We start from the raw sequence: 21,825 nt of genomic DNA, 5'->3' as shown, positions 1-21,825 counted from the left end.
ACCTATCCTAAAATTCATATGGAATATCAAATGACCTAAAATAGGCAGAACAATCCTGAGTAAAAAGGAACAAAGGTGGAGGACTGACACTTCCTGATTTCAAAAATTAATACAAAGCTAAAGTAAGCAAAACAGTGTGCTATTGGCATAATAACACATAACAGACAGTCCAGAAATATACCCTCAGATATATGTTCAAGTCACTGCCTACAAGGGCACCAAGATCACTGAATACAGGAAGGACAGTCTTTTCAACAAATGGTGCTGGGAAAATTTAATATCCACACACAAAAGAGTAACGGTGGACTCTTTCCTAGCATAATTATAAAAGTTAACTCGAAATGGATCCATGACCGAAAGGTAACATCTAAAATTGTAGATTAGAATAAAACATATGCAAAAGCATCATGACATTGAATTTGGCAACGAATGTCTTAATATGACACAAAAGGCACAAATAACACAAGAGACAAATTGAATTTCATAAAAATTAAAAATCAAAAGACAGTATCAATGGAGTAAAAAGGCAATCTTCAAAATAGGAGAAAGTATTATCAAATCATACGTGATAAGGGATTAATATTCAGAATATATAGAGACCTTACAAAACTCAAAAAGAAAAAAAAGTCAAATTCAAAAATCAATAAAGAACTCGAATAGACATTTCTCCAAAGAAGATATATATATACAAATGGCTAATACATACATGAATAGATGCTCAAAATCAGTAATATTAGAAAAATGCAAATCAAAACTACAATGAGCTATCACTCTGCACCCATTAGGATGGCTATTATCAAGACAAAAAAACAGTGTCGGCAAGGACGTGGAGAAATCAGAACTCGTGTGCTGGTGTGAGGAATGGAAACAGTACAGCTGCTGTGGAAAATGGTATGAATGTTCCTCAAAATATTAAAAATAGAACTACCATGTTATCTAGCAATTCACTTCTGGGTATATACTCAAAATAACTGAAAGCAGGGTCCAAAAGAGTGATTTGTACACCCATACTTATAGCAGCATTATTCCCACAGTAGGTAAAATGGGGAAAGAACCCAAATGTCTATTAACAAGAATGGATAAGCAGAACATGACATATATATAGCATGACATATGCTACAACATGGATAAACTTTGAGGACATTATGTTAAGTAAAATAAGCCAGTTGCGAAGACAAGTACAATCTGATTACAATTTTACCGTGTGCTCGTGAAGTTAAAATCTTAGAGACAGAGAGTAGAATGGTGGTTTCAGGGGCTGGCTGAGAGTGGAATGGGGGGTTATTGGTGAAGCGGTATAGAGGTTCAGTTTTGCAAGATGAAATGAGTTCTGAAGATGGATACTGCTGACAGTTGCAACAATATGAATGTACTTCATCATATTGCTACTGAACAGAACATTAAACGGTGAAGATAGTACATTTTATATTATGTGTATTTTACCATAATTTTAGAAGCTGGGGGAAGAAAAAAAAGAACATAGGAGGTTCAAGTCATCAAGAGTTGTGCCTGCCTGGAAGAGGTAGAAGAAGCTGTCAGAAAAAGAACAATTGTTGCAGAATCAGAGGTGGTAAACCCATGCAACAGCCATTTCCCTAGTACTGAAATGAGCTAGTTCATGTTGGGACTGTTGCTTAAATCCTCATTATAGCAGAAACACAGTGGGTGTTAAGGGGAGGAGAGAGGGTCTCATTTAATGAATCTGTAACTCTATGAAAATACTTCTATATAGTTGCCATGGCCCAAAACTGGTTTCTATTCCCACTGGGCAAGAAGAGAATTACTAAAGTGACACTGTATGACTTTCAATGAGCTAAAAGGAAATGAAAACAATCCTCTAGACACATCTCTGCTTATAAAATGGCTTGATATAAAATGATAATAAAAATGATGAAGTCTTCTGAACGTGCACAGTGAAATACTCTTCTGGTTGCTGTATTTTCTGTTCAATTGTTTGATCATCTCTTCATGAAATACCTAACTCTAGCTGGCCAGACACTCTATGAAGTTCTGACACTGAACCTTCACTCTGAAGTGCATATATTTTAGAAAGTGATGGCTTGAATCACTAAATCTCTATTCAGGGGATAGTTTCTCATTCTCTTTACAATATACACCATACCATCAAATACACAATTTAAAAGTTATGCAGTTATTCATTGCTCTAAATATGGGGATGACATAATTTCTAATGGAAAGAATTAAAGCTCAAGAATAATGAAGAAAATATTAAAATTTTATTTTTTAAGATAAATCCTTCACTTGTTTAGAAATGCTATGAATGTCAAAAAGCCCAGAAGGCAGGACATGTGGAATTATCATACTATCATACCACCTCTACGGCTAGACACTGAGATTCGACTCTGAGGCTTGATCTACCCCAAATCACATCCTGATGTGTCATCTACAGTTCAGAGAGGAAGTGGCTGTAGGATAGATTCACACTCCTTTAATCCCCAAGGGAACGACGAAACTATCAGGAAAGAAGGGAATTTATTCATTTTTTAAGCCTCTCATAAACCAAATTTTTATTTCAAAAAAAACCAGAAAACTTATATTTCTTATAATATGAATGCTCTCATTCTTGTATCAATCCTGTATTCCTTTAAAAAAAAACTGCCACAGAAACTTTTTTTCCACTAGTTGGCGAAATTTTACTTATTTCCATAGTAAGAAAGATTGACATTGACATCTTTACTAAATTTTATTGGTAAAATACAAATAACACTAACTAAAAATTATGAAAACATTTCCATTTAACAGGTCTGTACACAGTTTTCCTGTATTTTCCACCACAGTGCTTTCTTCCAATATGTAGAGATACATTTTTTAAAATCTGAAGAAAATATTACAATAGAGGATCCTGCAACAGAACTGGTGACAGCAAATAATGAAACTACTGGGAAAGGAAAGTGACAACTGCTATTTTGTTTCCTTCACTAAAAATGAATATGAAGGGAGAGTAACAATACAGCAGAGATGGCGACGGAGACAGAAATGGACTGGCACGTCTCAGAGAGCTTCATCCCTGCCTGGGACAGTTAATGCCATGGAAACCTGGAATGCTGCTTAACCTCAGAGCCCCAGAGCCTTCACTGATACAAGATGGAGAATCCTCCCTACCTTTCCCTTTGCAGAAGTTGTCTAAAGGTTCAAGCAAGATAAAGTATATGAAAGTCTTTTATTAAAAAAAGCAATGTTTGCTGGGTGCAGTGGCTCACGCCTGTAATCCCAGCACTTTGGGAGGCTGAGGTGGGCAGATCACGAGGTCAGGTGTTCGAGACCAGCCTGGCCAACATGGTGAAACCCTGTCTCTACTAAAAAAGTACAAAAATTAGCCAGGTGTGGTGGCATGTGACTGTAATCCCAGCTACTCAGGAGGCTGAGGCAGGAGAATGGCTTGAACCCTGGAGGTGGAGACTGCAGTGAGTGGAGATCATGCCACTGCACTCCAGCCTGGGCAACAGAGCAAGACCCTGTCTCAAAAAAAAAAAAAAAAAAGAAAGAAAAGAAAAGATGTCAATTTTGGAATTTGCAGGCTAGGAGGCCCTATACAAGTCAAACTCACAAAAGTTAATGATAAAATAATGATAATAATAGCTTAACCCCTCAAGGATTGGTATAAACACCCCATGCTATAATATATTTTAAATTATATAGTAAGAGTACAAAAATGCTTGACTTTTGAATGGATCAAGTGAAATCAGCTATGAACAGAAAACCTTTCTAAAACATTAGAGTTTCAAAGTACTATATTCAGAGATAAAATATGAGTTAGTGCCCTAGGTTTTTGGTGTCAGCATCCTCTACTCCCTTTCACTCCTTCTTTCAGAACAAGGTGTTTCTGTGCCCCTGTTGATTGGATTATGTAAATTACAAAAGAACCGAAAGATTTGTGGGCCCAAAAGGGCTTCCGTACCAAATCCATGGATACGAGGGGTTTGTCAGAAAATATGCTAGAGGCCAGGATGGAAGATGTGCTAATCTTCCACTAAAGAATTACAAAGAAAACTACCTTGGAGGTTCACGGTTACTAAACATCAACATATATTATTGACGACAATGGCTGCTTTTTGAGGATTTAAGAGTATCCACATTCTCTCATTTGTAAAAAGTCACCGAAATGATTTTGTTATTGTCTATTTAAAAATAAGTAACTGCTTTCACGACAATTGTGAGATCTAAACAAGTTCCTTCAACTCTTGGATCCTCATTTTTATTTCATTAGCTAAATTATACTTGTGCTGTTATAATGTATTTTGCAAATTAAAAATCACCATGAAATTACAAAGAAGTGATATTTTATTACCAAGGCATTGAATTTTAGAGCTGTAAGAGAGCTACATGATTATTTAATTCAATCATTCATTTTATAGAGGAAGTTTGTGGGAGTATTTCTTCTGAAAAAAAAAAAAATATATATATATATATATATAAAATCCTGAACCTTATAATAGCAAGGGATGGGATCACGGGTGAACTCTGAGGAGGCATGGTGCAAATCAAATGTCAGTGACAACTATGGCAAAACCCAGCACAGAGACCTGCTAGCCCAAAATATCACAACAGTGAAAATATTTACTAAGTTTTAGGACATGTCAATTACATAAAATAGTCTTTATGTGCATGATGTCTTTGAAACCTCACAACAATCAATCACCCATTTTACAGAGGATTTAAGTGGGCCACAGAAAGGTTGAGCAGCACGCTACAGTCATGCAGCCAGTAAGCAGGAAGCCAGATGTGAACCCAGGAAGCCTGGAAGAGCACTTGCAGTGTTAACCATCGCATTATGCTGTCTCTGAAGCTTTCTTTGGCTTAGATAATGCTATCAGAGAGCACTTTTTCTGTGATGAACTCCTCACAGGCAGCAAAGTGAGTTTGAGATACATAGCAAAAGACACCAGGACCTGAGCAGGACACCAGGAACTGCCATAACAAAAAGGGTGAGGGGGTGGGGCAAGGCTCTTTAGAATGGACGTTAGGGGTATTTAATGAAAGTCAGTCAAAAGTGATTTGACTGAAGTGATTTAATGAGTTTATGCTTTCTAACAAAAAGGACTCTGCCACAATTCCCAGCACCGCTGGTGACAGTGTGTCATTGAGAAGCAAAGTCACCGATGAAAATACAATGAGGGAGGAAATCGAAGGGGCTTGAGAATTCAACTAGAGACCAATATACATAAGGGCTGGCCACAGCTCCTGCAGCCCTCACCTGGCATACATGTATGGCATGTAAGGGAGGGGCTTTGCTACCTGCCTATGAATCCCCAAACCATTAGCCTTGAGGACCCAGATTAACCTTGCTGGTCTGCTCTTGACCTGTGCATCTAAGGGCAATTCTTCTGCTGGCCTGCATCCCCTAATTACGTATATGGTTGAAGACTGAACGTATATACCCTATGGCCACCCTGCATTTAAATAACTATATATTCCCATTTCAGATAAAAGATAAAGGTTTAAGTGCAAGCTAGCTACCCTGAACAACAGATATCCAGAGTCACTCCCACCAAATACTCTCCCGAAATTCAGTTTCATAGAGCATTTATAAGTCAAAAGCAGACTATCATCACAAAAATTAAGAATATAAAAGGGAAGTAAGCAACAGAAATCCATCCACATAAAAAGAAAACTAATATGAAGAATAGAGAAGAAATCCAATTCCATATAGTAGGAGTTCATAAAGAAGAACAAGGTGAATGAAAGATTAAAATATATTTTCAACATATTATAAGAAAATCTTGACTAGAAGCAGTGGCTCACACCTGTAAACCCAGCACTTTGAGAGGCATCAGGACAGGAGAACTGCTTGAGGGCAGGAGTTCAAGATCAGCCTGGCCAAAATAGCAAGACCCTGTCTCTACAAAAATAAAATAATAATAAATAAATAAATTAGCTGGGCATGGTGGTACACACCTTTAGTCCCAGCTACTTAGGAGGTTGAGGCAGGAGGATCACCTGAGCTCAGGAGTTCAAGAAAGAAAGAAAAGAAAGAAAGGAAAAGAAAAGAAGAAAAGAGAGAAGAAAATCCCATTTACATAAAGAAAACCTTGACTTGAGTAGAAATAGCAGAATAGGTAAAAAGCGAGCTGTGTCTAGACACAGTTTAGTAAAATTGCTGAATCCCACAAATAAAGTCTATAGACCAAACAAGAAAAATTTACTAAACTGGAAAAGGAATCAGACTGGCATCAGATTTCTCATCTGCTGCACTGAATACTAAATGATACTAAATGATAGTGTGCAAATCTTGGTACAATACTGAAGTAAAGCAAATTTGACCCGAGAATTCTACTTATAGCCAAGCTTTTACTCAAATATGAAGGCAATAACAACTCATTTTAGATATACAAAGACTCAGGAAATACATCATGCATGTAGCCTTCCCATAAAATTACTTAATGAAGTACGATGGCAGAAAAAAAGAACAAAAAAGAAAAGAATCAAGATGATGAATACAAGAAAAAGATAGTAAATAGAAAATAGCACAGCAAACAGGTAAAAGTTACAGTTTATTACTGATGTGGTTATAAAATTTAATGCAAGAAACAATTCTCAAAAGAGATTTGCTATAAAGATAAAATGTTACAACATATTCTCCAAATTATTTTAATAAAATGTGGGATGGAGCAGGGAGGAAAAGAATGTTCAAGCATCATTTGGCGTGTTTATTGGGAGCAGGACATATAAGCAGATCATAATTTTCCCCTCATAGAGAAATAAATTTGAAAATACCTAATCTACATCGTTTGATTTTTTTACGTTACTGTTTTTGTTTGTTTGTTTCTTTGAGACGGAGTTTCGCTTTTGTCACCCAGGCTGGAGGGCAATGGTGCAATCTCGGCTCACTGCAGCCTCTGTCTACCGGGTTCAAGCAATTCTCCTGCATCAGCCTCTGGAGTAGCTGGGATTACAGGCACACACGACCACACAGAGCAAATTTTTGTATTTTTAGTAACAACGGGGTTTCATCATGTTGGCCAGGCTGGTCTCGAACTCATTGACCTCAGGTGATCCACCTGCCTCAGCCTCCCAAAGTACTGGGATTACAGGTGTGAGCCACCACGCCCAGCTGACATTACTTTCTTATAAGTAGAAAAAGACCCACTACTTTTTTGTAAGTTAAAATAAAAAAAAAAAATAAGTACATTTCACCTTTGAAGAAACCACTAAGACTCTTGATGGGAGAGACAAATTGGGATAAAACTTTCACTGACTCAAAAAGAACCAACTATAGTTTCACTTAACTTTGAGCAAAGGAAATGTTCTGAAATATGCAAGCATAGTATATTACTCCCTATACAGAAACTCAGGAGCTAAGGCAAAGCTAACCTCATTGGTTATCCCTACATTCAACAGAACTAACCACCATCAATTCCCCACAAGACTTTTTTTTGTCCAGCAGTTAACCAATCTTTCACTGCGGAGAGTATAAATGTGTCACAAATTATTTCAAGGTAGTGGTGGCAGTGGTAATCAGGTTGATATAGGTGAGTAGGTGGGTATGTGTATATGTACACATACTCCACTATCAATCCCAGGGGAAAGTTTTACCTCTTTAAGTTCTTAAAAAGTAAAGAAGAGAAACTATGATATTCCATGAAAAGTTTCCTAATGATAAATGAAATATTGGAATACTCCCCTGGACTCTAGGTCGGCTACTGTCAAAAGGGTTTTTACAAGTCCAGACAACAAAAATGTCCATCTTCTTATCTGAATAACCAATCAGATGATGATTAAGAGCAAAAAGCAACCAGGAAAACTGTGACATTCGCTTCTAGAAAGTCACAATGACCAGAGCCAGTGACATGCTAAGAGCCTACCCAGCCTTAATAAACACACAATGACCTACATATGTGGACCATAAAAATAGGAGATAATTGCAAAGCAAGCTGCTCCTGCTATTGCTGCTTCTGCTGCTGCTGCTGCTGCTGCTACTGTTGCTGTCAGGGTCACAAACAAGCTACAAATCAACTGGGGCTTGCTGACCCAAAAGGAACTAGGCAAAGGGCCAGGAAGAAATAAGCATCTCAATCATCTCTTTGGTATGTTTCATGGATCAAGATATCCTTGTATTCTCACCCTTTTGAAAACAAGCATTTTAGAATACATTAAAGCTCTTGCTGACCATGTTGTTTTTGCCCTGGCAACACTGTCCACTACCTCTACTCTTAACCTCCACAGCCGACATCTCTTTTCATACCCAGCCTCCTCCTCCTTTATCACACTAACCGGCAGCAGAAAGACAGACTTTTATGATAAGGTGGTCCAACCCACGTAAAGCCAGTTCAGCTGCCTATTTCTGTGAGTTCATGAATGAATGCGGCCATACTGTAGGTTTGAGCTCTTTATGTCTAAAAATAAAATCCTGTTGTTCTATACCTGAGACCATGATAGTCCTACATGGAATCACAAGACAAAAATTCCAGTGCCGGCCAGGCGCGGTGGCTCACGCCTGTAATCCCAGCACTTGGGAGGCTGAGGCAGGCAGATCACAAGGTCAGGAGATCGAGACCATCCTGGCTAACACGGTGAAACCTCGTCTCTACTAAAAATAAAAAACTAAAAAAAATTAGCCAGGCGTGGTGGTGGGTGCCTGTGGTCCCGGCTACTTGGGAGGCTAAGGCAGGAGAATGGCATGAACCCAGGAGGTAGAGCTTGCAGTGAGCCAAGATCACACCACTGCACTCCAGCCTGGGCAACAGAGCAAGACTCCGTCCTAAAAAAAAAAAAAAAAAAAAAAAATTCCAGTGCCAGTTTTGCTAAAACTTGAATTGATTTTCAAATTATCATTCTTAAACTAAACACATAAAATTAGTAAGTAGGAAAATGAAGCTGGGCATGGTGGCTCATACCTGTAATCCCAGCACTTCGTGGGGCCGAGGTAGGCGGATCACCCGAGGTCAGGAGTTCAAGACCAGACTGGCCTATGTGGCGAAACCCCATCTCTACTAAAAATACAAAAAATTAGCCGGGCATGGTGGGGCGTGCTTGTAAAGTCCCAGCTACTCGGTGGGCTGAGACAGGAGAATCGCTTGAACCCAGGAGGCAGAGGCTGGTCAACAGAGCAAGACTCTGTCTCAAAAAAAAAGAAAAAAGATTATAAGCCACTATTCATCATACACATATATGAGCTTTGAATTGTTTTCACAAGAATAGATGCTCAAGAGCTTTTGGAGGCTGACTTTAAAATAAATAATTTCAGAGATTTCTCTACTTTTCCACTAATTCTGGGCACAGCTCATGTTACTCTGCGCTTACTCACTCCTTTGAAAAGTAACATCTTTCAGTAGCTTTACTCATCAACTCCTTGAGACATACAGCACCTATCTCTCTCCTGGCCTGATCATTCCTCTGACTTTGCATCATTTTTTAAAAGGGGAAAGAAAACCAATATGAGGACATCATAAAGGGACACATTTCTACTCAATAACAAAGAGAAATGTTTAACATTTGAAGTAATCACCAATGGACAAAACCCCTCTGTTTTCTAACGTGGAGGGACTGGAGTTACATTAGCAAGCCTGGCCATTTTGCAGGACCAAACAGAAAAGGAGAGATGAAAACCAGAGGTATGCAAATACTGAATAGTAGGCAAATGAAAGCAAGCCACAGAACTGGGAAACAAACAGAGAAGCAGAGTTAGAAGTTGTCAACTGGAAGTCACCAAGAAAAGACGAACAAAGATATCATAAAAAGAGGAAGTTAAATATTGAGCCCCTGAATTCAAAGCCATCAGATGTCAGCAGGTAAGTCCCCATGGATCTGAAGGAAGTCTACCAGACAACTCAGAATTGTTTGCATGGGGTTTCCTGCAAGTGCAACATGTTTTGCCTTAATTTATGTTAACAGTATCACTTGGCATCCAACAACAGATCTGGGGATATCACCCTTATATTTAAAATAATAACAAGCCCCTACAATAAATTGTCAATGGTTTCAGAACAAAGAGTAGGTTCCACAGTTAGAAACACAAGGCCTATCACACTTACTTTGAGCTCTCCTTCCTCTGTGTTTTAATTATTTTATTTTATTGCTGAAAAATCCACTCCCCTATCTGAAAATTAAGGTCCCACCCAGCCATCAAAGTTCAGTTCAATTTAAATTGTTTCTATGAATCCTTCTTGCCTCTCTCCAGTCACAGTTAATTTACTTCCCTCACTCTCCACCACTAACCTAGGACTTAGATTATGCTTCTGATCAACGTCTGATGACTAAAGCATAATTTACCATAAAATGACTTAAATGACTGTGTATATGCATCTTCTGAATGTGATTCTGAGTACTGTACTGATCCATCTCCTTATCCTGCAGCACTGCCTCACCGATCATAATTACCCATAAACATTTTGTTATGTAGGAAAAAATTACAAGATTCAAACAATAGAAAGGAACTTGAATGTATTAACTCTAATTCTCTTGCAAGTCCAAAATTCTGAGACACGTGTCTTCTTTGTAATTACCTTAAGAAATGTTATATAATACTAATACTTGCCTATGGTCTGGCTGAAAAGAGGAAGAAATTACCAACTGTGGGGTCAGATAAGAATAAAACTAACTGGCCGGGCGCGGTGAGTCATGCCTGTAATCCCAGCACTTTGGGAGGCCAAGGCGGGTGGATCACAAGGTCAGGAGTTTGAGACCAACCTGGCCAATATAGTGAAACCCCATCTCTACCGAAAATACAAAAAATTAGCCAGGCATGGTGGTGGGTGCCTGTAGTCCCAGCTACTCAGGAGGCTGAGGCAGGAGAATCGCTTGAACCCCGGAGATGGAGGTTGCAGTGAGCCAAGATCAAGCCACTGCACAGCAGCCTAGGTGACAGAGTGAGACTCTGTCTCAAAATAAATAAATAAATAAATAAAACTAACCGACGGTCCCAAGGCTGAGACTCAGAGTATTAAACCTATGATGCCAAGTTTTAAGGCTATAATCACTAGCATATATGTCTACTTATAAGAAGCATTCAATTTACACTGCATGAATTAATAAAGTGATTGCTGAAGTGTCACTACAAACATCACAGGCATGGAGGTCACGTTGATCCTGACAGAAAAGCAAACCAAATCCTTCACCTGATTTCCAAGTTTCATCTTCCCACATGAAAATGAGAACTGTTAAACCAAGAATCCTTAAGGCTAAATATTTATTTGCCTTTTTTGAAGAAATAAAAGCTTATAGCATATATCAAAAATTCAGACAGCCAAGCAAAACTCCGGCATTACCTGGTCCTTCCAAATAAAAACGTGTAACCCTCTGCAATGAATCTCAGAGCCTTGCAGTCTGCTAGAGGACTAAAGCAAAACCAAGTTCATGGGTCATCTGGGACAGCAGGAAGAAGGTCAAGGCCAGGAGTCAAGATTTTTCAAATTCAATAAGACCTCTGTCAGAAACCAGAGGATCCATCCCTTCTTGGATCTCAGTTTCCCCATTTCCGAAAAAAAAAAAAAAAGGAAATTAATTTAGCAAATACTTGAAAGGGCTGTAACTAGATGCCTGGCGCCAGAGTTGGACTTAATGATCTCTAAGGTCCCTTTCTGCTCTCAAAATCTTACAACTCTTATAATCACTCTTAGTAGACGTTCTTTTGGCTCTGACCTGAAAATCTGGCTGGAAACATAAACAGTCTTCTACATAAAAACACACATTTACCAGCTATAATTTGGACTTGGCAACATGAGGTTTTACCATAGCCGAGAGGAAACTGCGCAGAATTTTCTCCAGTGATCATGCTACTTTAGGCTCTAACATGGCTCATTTCTATAGCTGGTACAAACCTGGGCCAGAGCAGGACCAAGCCGCTATCACATCTAAGTCACTTCTGCACAATGGGAGGGCATGTTCATTTTCTTTTCAATGTATCAACAATCTTCCATATGAAGCGTCTCAAAAATAACAGGCCTCTCCCTACCAGATTCGTCCTTTTCCATTTGGCAAACCGTATTTTATTTTTCATCCTCCTCCCTTCTGTTTTACAGAGAACTTAAGCCAACATGACAACAGGCATTTTGTTTATTTCCTTCCTCTTCAAAAACAAAGCCATGGCTTGAGTACATCTAACAGAACAAGGTCCACCTGAAAAAAATTCTTCATTATCTTTTGAAAGCCCCATGTTTGAATTTTTTAATGGAACCCACTGGAAAATCCTTACTAGTCTTCTTACATATTAATAGTGATTATTAATATAACATCAAAATACTTGTATAGCCCTTTCAGTTTAATACTTTCAAATCCATCTGTATTTCATTTAATTGTAAGAGGTATATATATTTGTTTTGTTTCTAATGAAGAGGAAACTGGGACTCAGCATGCATTGCTCAAGATCACACAACTAGAATAATCTATGTAACTAGTTTTCAATCACGAGTCTTCTGTCACTACTTCAAATAACATTGTGAGAACTAAAGATTTAAAATGCAACAAAATAGTTTCTATGACAATCTAAGAGAGGAAACAGAGTCAGTGACTTTAAAAATTGTACATATTAAACAATATGCAAAAAACCAACTTCAGCAAAGTAAGACCAAAGGTATATTAAAGCCAAAGCTAAGGAGTTCTTCATTTTATTAAAAAATGACTTAAATTAAGAAAAATCACTCATATTGGTTTTATTTGCCAAGGGTTCTATCTGTTACATAAAATAAATACAAACTTTATAGGACTCTCATTCATCACTGGCATCTGATAGTTGATTTTATTAGTATACACCAAAATAAAATGCAAGAAATTCATGGCCTATATTTGCAATACACATATTTTTCAATAGCCTTAAAAGATCTAGACTCCAGAAACTGAATTGGTACTTACTGGTTACAACTGCAATTTACTGATTTCAAATGATAGATAATATCAAAAGCCTTTTCTACTTCTTAATATCTACTATATGAAAATACGCTCCCCAAGAAATCTCTAGAGCTCATTCCCTCCTCTCCTTCTTCAAGTCCTCATTTAAGCGTCGCCTTCTCAGTGGGGCCATATTGATAATGCCCATCCTAGTAGGTAAGCCTTGACCCCCTCCCTGTTTCCCCACTTATCCACTCTAATGTACTTTGTAATGTACGTATCTTGTTTATTTCCACTAGTCCCACTAACTTTTACATTCCCTGAGGACAGAGTGGTGTCTGTCTTTTTTGCTGTAACATTCCTAGTGCTTGAATAATGCCCACATAGGAATACAGAATATTTGTTGAGCGAATGAATCATTTCTTTCTTTGTCTCCTTCAACCTCAAATTTAGGAGAAAGAAAGGCAAATAATAGAACAAACCATTTAAGCAGTTGTTCCCTAAGACTTTTTCTCTTTTACACTTCTTATTATAGGATATTTTAAACATATACAAAGGTATATGTTTAAAAGACTGTATGCCTATATCAAAATATCTCATGTATGCCATAAATACATATCCTACTTGTAGCTACAAAAATTAAAATGAAAAAATAATACTGTAAAACAAATGATAAAATTAATGAGCAATAATTCAATATATTGTATGTTCCACAAATGATATTAGGTATTTTTTAAAAGGTAGACGGAATAACAGAACTTCCATGCACCCAACAGTTATCAAATCATAACCAACCCTATTTCACCCATGTTCTCACTCAGTAGTTTCCAACCCTTATTATTTTGAAAATAATTACCAGACACCATTCCATTTTATCTACAAATATTTCCAATGTTTCTCTGAAAGACAAAGAAGACTCATTTTTTCTTCAATATATCTATGCGAACATAGTCACACCTAAAACTATAACAATAATTCTATTACTTTATTAGATTTTCTTCTTGACATAAAGCACTTCTTCAGCTTAAATGGTGGCAGCTTTCGGCAGTTACCGATGATCACAGTCTGAGAACCACTTCTAATGTCACATCTGATCCCAGCCCCGAGTTACTTTGCAATTACCACTCGCTGGAACCCAAGAGTTCTATATAATTGATAAGTATGATGTGCACCCTTGAACTTACCCAGAAGAGAATATCCTAAGGATATTTGATGTTGCTTTTGCTAGAAAAATGTTGCTGACCAAAAGGATCCACATTAACCAACTACAGCCTTAAAATGTCAGCCTTACTCACTTGAATGCAATGTTTGTAGATAGAGAACATAGCAATAAAAAGACATGGCTGTATGTCCTCCAAAATAACAAGGAAATGTTGCCTTCTCAAATAGTATTCCTAAAAAAAAAATGGCTTTGGGATCTGAAACAAAATTAGTAGGCAAAAGTATTTTGAGGCCTTCAGAGGGTAAGCCAGCAGAACTCTGGGAAGCTTGAGTTGGGTATGTTGCATTAAAGTACCTTAGATCTTCATAAGTTGTAAAGCTCTCAATAGGCTCTGGATAAATGTTTATCCAGCACAGAAACAATCATGAAATTCATGAGCTCCCTAGGATGGCTTACAAACATGACTTTAACTTCAGTTCTTACCTAACATGACTTTAACTTCAGCTCTTACCTGTACTTTGAAAGCCTCTTCATCAAGAGGCGGTGGAGGAGGAAAGTTTCCAGAGATAGATGGAAGGGCACTGGAATCATCTAGAGGTGGAGGTGGGGGTGGAAGAAAATCACCTACAGAAAAGAAGTAAACAACATGAAGTTAATAAGGATGCAATGTTATAGTACTCATGATATATTTGCTGGCATTTTACTTTTTTATAATTGGCTTTGACACATAATTTTGTGTTGTATAGCAATTATTCCCCATCTTAGTTTAATTAGTAGGCTTAATTAGTAGTCTTAACTTTCAGAAGAAAGAGTATCGGATTTGATATTTAGAAATGGTATAAAAGCTAGTCTAGAGGGGTCAATATATTAAGCAAAGCAAAGAATGAGCTTGGGTGGGAGATAGAGTTACTGAATTTTATACACCTTGGTGCTTGCCCTCAATACATTTTCAATCAAATAGAGGAGGAAGAAAAATTGTACAAAACTAAAGATAACACAAGGTGTAATTTATGAAGATGCATGAATAACCTCTGGAAATTAAGATAAAGTGGAGGATCATGGAAGTCTCAGTGGATCATATAATTTTCCGGAAACATGATGTAGAAGGTACGTCCATCCTTGGTAGAGAGACAGGAGAATGTAGGCATGGCAATCAGAAAGTTCAGAGCATAGAGAATAAAAAGCAAGTCATGACATAGGAAAAACATGGGACACAGGAATGTAAAATAATGCCAGTGGGTTATAAAAATTAGATATGCGATAAAATTAAGCTTTTTACATGTTGCACATCAAAAAAAGGGTTTGAATTTTATCATGCATGCAGCAGAGATCCACCAAGGATTTCTGAGAAAGAAACACTTGGTTACAATACGATTTACTAAAGACTAATGTAAAAGTCCATGCAGGACAGATTAGGAGAAATGAATAAGAAACACCCAATTTAGAAATCTATACATAATCCAGGCAAGAAGTAATGAGACTTTGGGATACCGAGAAAAACCTAGCATCTCTTACCAACAACAGTAGCACACTGCTGTCAGAGTTATTGAGGGAGTGAACCTGATCTCTGTGATCTAAGTTATACACATATATCCAAGAGCTTTATGGTTCCTGGAATGAAACTTTTTAAATAGTCTGCAAAAAATTGTATTGGGGAAACAGAAACTTCTACCTTTTAACCTGTTCTTTATTTGTTATTTTCCTATTAAAAATAATGTTTTTGATGTGTTGGAGAAGAGATCTTTTCTATTTATGGAGGAGTAGCTTTTCCTTGCATTTTAGTTGCTCAACACTTTGTGGGTTAGGGCAGCAGTCTCCATCATTAAGTGAGTTGCTTTTGGATATTATCAAAACATCACAGTTTAGGCCCTGAGAAATAGAAGTATAAGAATGGAAGAGTGAGCACATTAGAATGACTGTGAGTAGGTTTTGTTGTTCTGATACACCTTTGAAATGGTTCAGTTTGCCTCTATTTGCCTTATAAATAACAGTCTTAGAATTCAAAGTGTAGCTAAGCCAAGAACTGTCAGGTCTAGCCCCAAGCCAAATTCAGACTGCTAAGCAATCAAAAGCACTATCTCTCGAGTACTCCGCTTACTAGACTCGCACCATGCCAGGCAGTGTGCTAAGATTTTCATACAGTGCCACCGAATCATACAACAACCCTTAATGCTGATGGTTCTCAAACTTTAGAGTTCATCAATATCTCTGGAATGTCTTATGAAAATACAGATTTTTGGGTCCTGGATCCAGAGATTCTGATTCAGTAGGTCTGGGGAGAACTCCAACCATCTTCATTTCTAATAAATCCCTGTGTGATCGATGCCTTTGGGTCTGACGGCACACTTTAATCACCACTGCATGTTGTTACTACTTTAGACCTACAGGATAAGAAACGTTCAATAACTTACAACATAAAGAAAATTTCTACTCCTCTTATTCTCTGGGTGCACAAATCTATGGAAATAATTTGTACATATCCTTATGACAATTATAAATCCCATAAACCTGTATGCATTCCATTCAGTAGTTTTAAACATTGGTTAAATACCAGAATCACCAAAGAAACACATTCGAAAATGCTGATGTCCAAATTCCATCTCACAGCAATTCAATCAGAATCTTGGGGATAGAAGACAGGGAGTGAGGGGGTCAGGCACCAGGACACCTATAAAACCTAAGGGATTCGAACCTGCAGCCAGGATTGAGAAACTTTCATTTGGCCACAGACTGCATGAAAAAAGATTTCATATCTGTTAATTAAAAAGAACTGTCAAGAAGTTTTTTACTGCCTTTAAAGGTCATATGTATGAAAACAGTGCTCACAATGAGAGCTTAGGCAATGAGGCAAAAAAGGTTTAGGTTGCTGTTCACAACCTAATTTCCAAGTTCAAATGTTCTATCTGAACCTATGTTGTATGAGTCCGTTCTCTCACTGCTATAAATAACTGCCTGAGAATGGGCAATTTATAAAGAAAAAGAGGTTTAATTGACTCACAGTTCTGCAGCCTTGACAGGAAGCATAGCTAGAGGGCCTCAGGAAAGTTACAATCACGGCAGAAGGTGAAGGGGAAGCAAGCACATCTCACATAGTGGCAGGAAAGAGAGAGCATGAAGGGGGAACTGCCATATAAGTTTAAACCATCAGATCTTGTGAGAACACACTCACTATCATGAGAACAGCATGGAGGAACCACCCCCATGATCCAATCCCCTCCCACCAGATCCCTCCCTTGACACATGGGGATTACAATTCAAGATGAAATTTGGGTGGGGACACAGAGCTAAACCATATTACTATGTCTTCTTCATACCCATTTTATAAAAGGATTCCTGGGTCCCCTCTTATACTTCATCAGATTCTGTTACATCATGGGAAATTTTCAGAGCATCAGACAGTATCAGAACTGAACAAAATCTTGGAGATCATATTATCAAACAGAGGCCCTGGGTGATTGATGTGACTGGGTCTGAAATCACACTTTGAGAACCACAACATGTTATTCCTACTTTAGACCCACAAGACTGGAAAGGTTCAATAAACTATGTCATAAAGAAGCTACATGAAAAGTCCAAAATGTCACAACAAGTCTTAAAAAGTACAACAGGCTATCCCTTCCAAATATATCCTTCTTTACTCTGTTTCTCTAATAGAACTCAGACACAGTGAGGCACAGGCTGCTGACAATCCTGGGAGGGTCAAAACGAACAAAAAAGAAAAGTGGAATGTTTTTGGTTTTTTTAAGAAACAACTTGAAAAGATGGATTCTATATTCTAAGCATGAAAAGGCAGATGTTTAAAAGCCCTCGTGATAAACACATAATTATCTGCTTTATTTAGATCAATTATTAAGTCAGACCAAAGTTTTCAGTTCTTTAAGCTTAACCATCAAAGGGTCCTTACTGCATTCCTTAGAGAGGTGCTCACGTTTTCAAAAGATGTAGAGGAACGGGCAAATGTCTCAAAAACAGATACAAATCTGACAAAAGGAGAGGAAATGGTTCCCTTGGAGAGAGGCATAAACTAACCGGGAGAGTTTCAATGAAAAACTGCTAATAACTATCCTAAATCAGACTAAAAGTTTAAGAGAATTCTAACTCAGAGCTCATCATTTTCATAGACAAGTAAATAAAGGAAAATGCCTCTAAGTTGCTGTGAAAATAAGTTCAGCTGTAGAGACAAGGCAGAATTATCATGTTTAAGAAAAATGGGAAAATGAAAAGAACTGTATTTATATATGAGTAGAAGAAGGGGGAAGGAGGTCTTCTCCATTCTAATAGATTTCTGAAAACAATGAAAGAATGAAAGAGCATGCGGCTTTCATTCCTAGGTGGTGATCCTTCTGGAGGAAAGCCCCTGGATGAAATGAAATGCAGTACCTTCCAGCCAGCACAGCTAAGCTGTAGACCTTCATATTAGTGCATGCCCTGTCCTCTCTGCCTTGCCTCCCAGATTCTGTGACCTACAGGGAAATTGCAACTCACCTCCCAGATTCTGTGACCTACAGGGAAATTGCAACTCACCTCCCAGATTCTCTGACCTACAGGGAAATTGCAACTCACCTCCCAGATTCTGTGACCTACAGGGAAATTGCAACTCACCTCCCAGATTCTCTGACCTACAGGGAAATTGCAACTCACCTCCCAGATTCTCTGACCTACAGGGAAATTGCAACTCACCTCCCAGATTCTCTGACCTACAGGGAAATTGCAACTCACCTCCCAGATTCTCTGACCTACAGGGAAATTGCAACTCACCTCCCAGACTCTGAGACGTACAGGCAAGCTTTTAAACAAAACAAAACAAAATGCCATCCGGCAATTGGCAGTGATGTATCAAATCTAAAATGGAAATGTCCAGTTTTAGAAGCAGTAGAGTGGTCATAGACACGTGCCTTCAGACCTGGTCCCTCCATACTCCTCCACTCATCCTCCAAATCCTACCTACATACAAAATATATTTATGCCTCAATTTTCATGTAAAATGGTTTATTCAAAGTTACATAGCTGGTGAAATACAGAGCAGGAAATGGATTCTCACTCTTGGAGAGATGCTGAGACGTATCTTGCTTGATTTGCTCCATGTGAACCCAAATCATTCAGCTAATATTCAAAAGGTTTTTGCTGTGTGCAAGAGGTAGCAGCAAGAAACAGTTAAATGAGGAGTTGGACAAATCAAGTATTCCATCTCTGATTCCCAAACACTACTTACTGCCAATTTACTTCAGAAAACAGCCTGTTAGGCATATTGTTAACTCAAAAAGGGAGTGAGGAAAAACTCCGGAGGACCTAGCTATGCATATTTTCTCAAGCTCTCCCTTTTAATCTAGGGGTAAAAAGGATGCGGCATTGAGAAGCAGGGATGGTTAGCTGGGACCAGCTGAGCTATTCCCCACTGTGGTTACCCTAACACTTGCATCAGTCAGATACGAAAGGCATCTACCTAACGCAGAGCTTGCTTATCCCTTTATGAAACAAAGGCCCCCATCAGAGGGTGAAGATAACAAGAATTTACCTGCAAAGTAAGTAAATTACTAGTTATGGGTAATTGTGGTAGAAAAACACATGGGAACAATTCAACTCTGACTATCAACAAAGTTTGGATTAATTTACTGTGGTACAAAAAGAAAACAAAGAAAGCATCATGCTCTTCTTCATCTAAATATCCATATAAAACCTACACACACATCCAAGGATTTAGATAGCAGCCCTTTTTGCGTCTCATATACAGTTCTATCAGAGCATCTGTAATACTTGATTGTATTTGTGTGTTATGATCACTCCCTCCCGGTTAGAACTGCAGCTTCTTACAAGTAGAGTCCACTCATGATTTATCTTTATATGCCCATCTCTAGTCACAGGTTTGGGCCAGAACATCCTCAGTAACTGTAGGTCGCATGACTGAAAAATAAAAACCCATTCAATTCCTTAACTGATGTTTTAATAAATGACCTGGTGTCTTTGACTCGTACATCTCAGATGTCAATGTTCCAATCATCGGGGAATCTAGATCAAACGCAGACTCTGATTCAGGTCCATACTGGGGCCAGAGATTCTGCATTTCCAACATGCTCTCAGGTGTTGCTGACATAGACCCATGGGCTGCACTGGCAGTGACATGTCTCTAGCTTCTGCTAGCTGGCAGCTATTGCTTCTCCCACTTTGTTGAGGGGAGAATTTTTGGTTGTTGGAGAAAAATCTAACTATTAAGGTAAGCATAAAACCATGTAGATACTCCACAAGTTAACTTTCTAAATTATGAAGTCAAAAGAGACTGGATTGGAATACATACACACACACGCACACACACAAGGTGAACACTTTTTAAATCATGGTTAGCAAAGCATAAGTTTCAAGTAAAGACGGTTATTCATTTCCATTAATAGTAACTAGTGGCTGGGTGCGTGGCTCACACCTGTAACCCCAGCACTTTGGGAGGTCGAGGCAAGCGGATCAGGAGGTCAGGAGTTCAAGACCAGCCTGGGCAACAGAGTGAAACCCAGTCTCTGCTAAAATTACAAAAATTAGCCAGGCATGGTAGCGGGAGCCTGTAATCCCAGCTACTCAGGATGCTGAGGCAGAGAATTGCTTGAACCAGGAGGCGGAGGTTGCAGTGAGCCGAGATGGAGCCACTGTACTCCAGCCTGGGCGACAGAGCAAGACTCCATCTCAAAACAAGAAGAAAACGAAAAAACAAAAAACTATATAGTAACTAATACAGAAAAAAATATATGTTTGAAAGGAAAATAGTACGAAATTTTAAGTCCAAAAACTTAAAACACAAACCCCAGCTCTACCCTTTATTTCAGGCAAGGCAATTCTATAGTCCCAGACCCGGTTTTCCTCACCTATGAAATGAGGAAAACCACAGCTACTTCACAGTGTCAATCTGTGGATCAAAGCAGCTAACACAGTAACTCTGAAACTTTTTGACCACAACCTAGATTAAAAAAATATATTTTATATAATGTGGTAATATTGCTATCTAGATATGTACACGTACATGTATACTAGAAAAAAAGGGTTTCATGAAACCATACCTACTATATAAATAAAACACACATTGAAATGCTCTGTTATTTGAAAAAAAATTGGTTCTGACCCACTAAATTGACTGTGACCCAGAAATAGGTCTCAATTTACATTTTGAACATAACTGAGCTAAATTACGTGCAAGTGATTAGTACAATGTCTACATTATACATGACAATGCTTTCTTTTCCCTTATGCACAAGAGGGCAACTGAATCTAAACTTGATCACTCAGAGGAGGAGACCAAGCTCCCTGAACAAGGTCCCTTAAAGAGAAAAAGTGAGAGGATAAAACAAAGGTAACAGCAATGATGATCTCCATAAGGCAATGAATTATGCCACAGCTATAATGTACACGCCACAGACTACAGGCAATTTATTATGAAACTAAATAAAGGAAGACTTCACTTCCAATTTCAACTTCAACTCCATCCTCAATCTGCATCAAAATATGTGTGCCACCAAGAAAACTGTACCAGAAAGCACCTTGGGTGAAATATTTTTAAATGCAGCATTCAAGGCCTAGGACAGCATGTATAACGTTATCATTTATTTAATAATGTATACACAAATATGTATGTATTATCACGGACTATCTTTTAAATGGAGTCCCAAACTATTGATAACAGCAAGTTGCCTCTATGAAGCTAAATTTTGCAACTGAGGAATGAAAGTACAAGGGAAATACTCTCCATTATACAAATTCTTAACCTGTCATTATTTTACCCATTTACAATTTTTAAATAACACATATGCACAAAACAGAAATTTTCAGTACCTGAAAATGTGTCATCTCCAATTGTTCAGCTGAGTAAGGTTTTAAAAACCACCAGGAAATGCATTACGGCA

General features: G+C 38.1%; 1 protein-coding gene across 14 annotated transcripts in view; it reads right to left on the bottom strand.

The window, feature by feature from the left end:
- LPP (LIM domain containing preferred translocation partner in lipoma) overlaps nucleotides 1-21,825 on the bottom strand; it is a 726,282-nt gene that overhangs the window by 380,664 nt on the left and 323,793 nt on the right. For all 14 annotated transcript variants that reach the window (XM_016942488.3, XM_063807418.1, XM_009446998.5 and 11 more), the window contains one exon: nucleotides 14,457-14,569. In XM_016942488.3, the coding sequence (XP_016797977.1) occupies nucleotides 14,457-14,569 (113 nt within the window). The remainder of the gene's footprint in view (nucleotides 1-14,456; nucleotides 14,570-21,825) is intronic.

The sequence above is a fragment of the Pan troglodytes genome, chromosome 2, assembly GCF_028858775.2.
Source record: "Pan troglodytes isolate AG18354 chromosome 2, NHGRI_mPanTro3-v2.0_pri, whole genome shotgun sequence".
In the NCBI taxonomy this organism is placed as follows: Eukaryota; Metazoa; Chordata; class Mammalia; order Primates; family Hominidae; genus Pan; species Pan troglodytes.
Note: the sequence above shows the minus strand (reverse complement) of the source record. Positions and strands in the feature narration are given on the sequence as shown.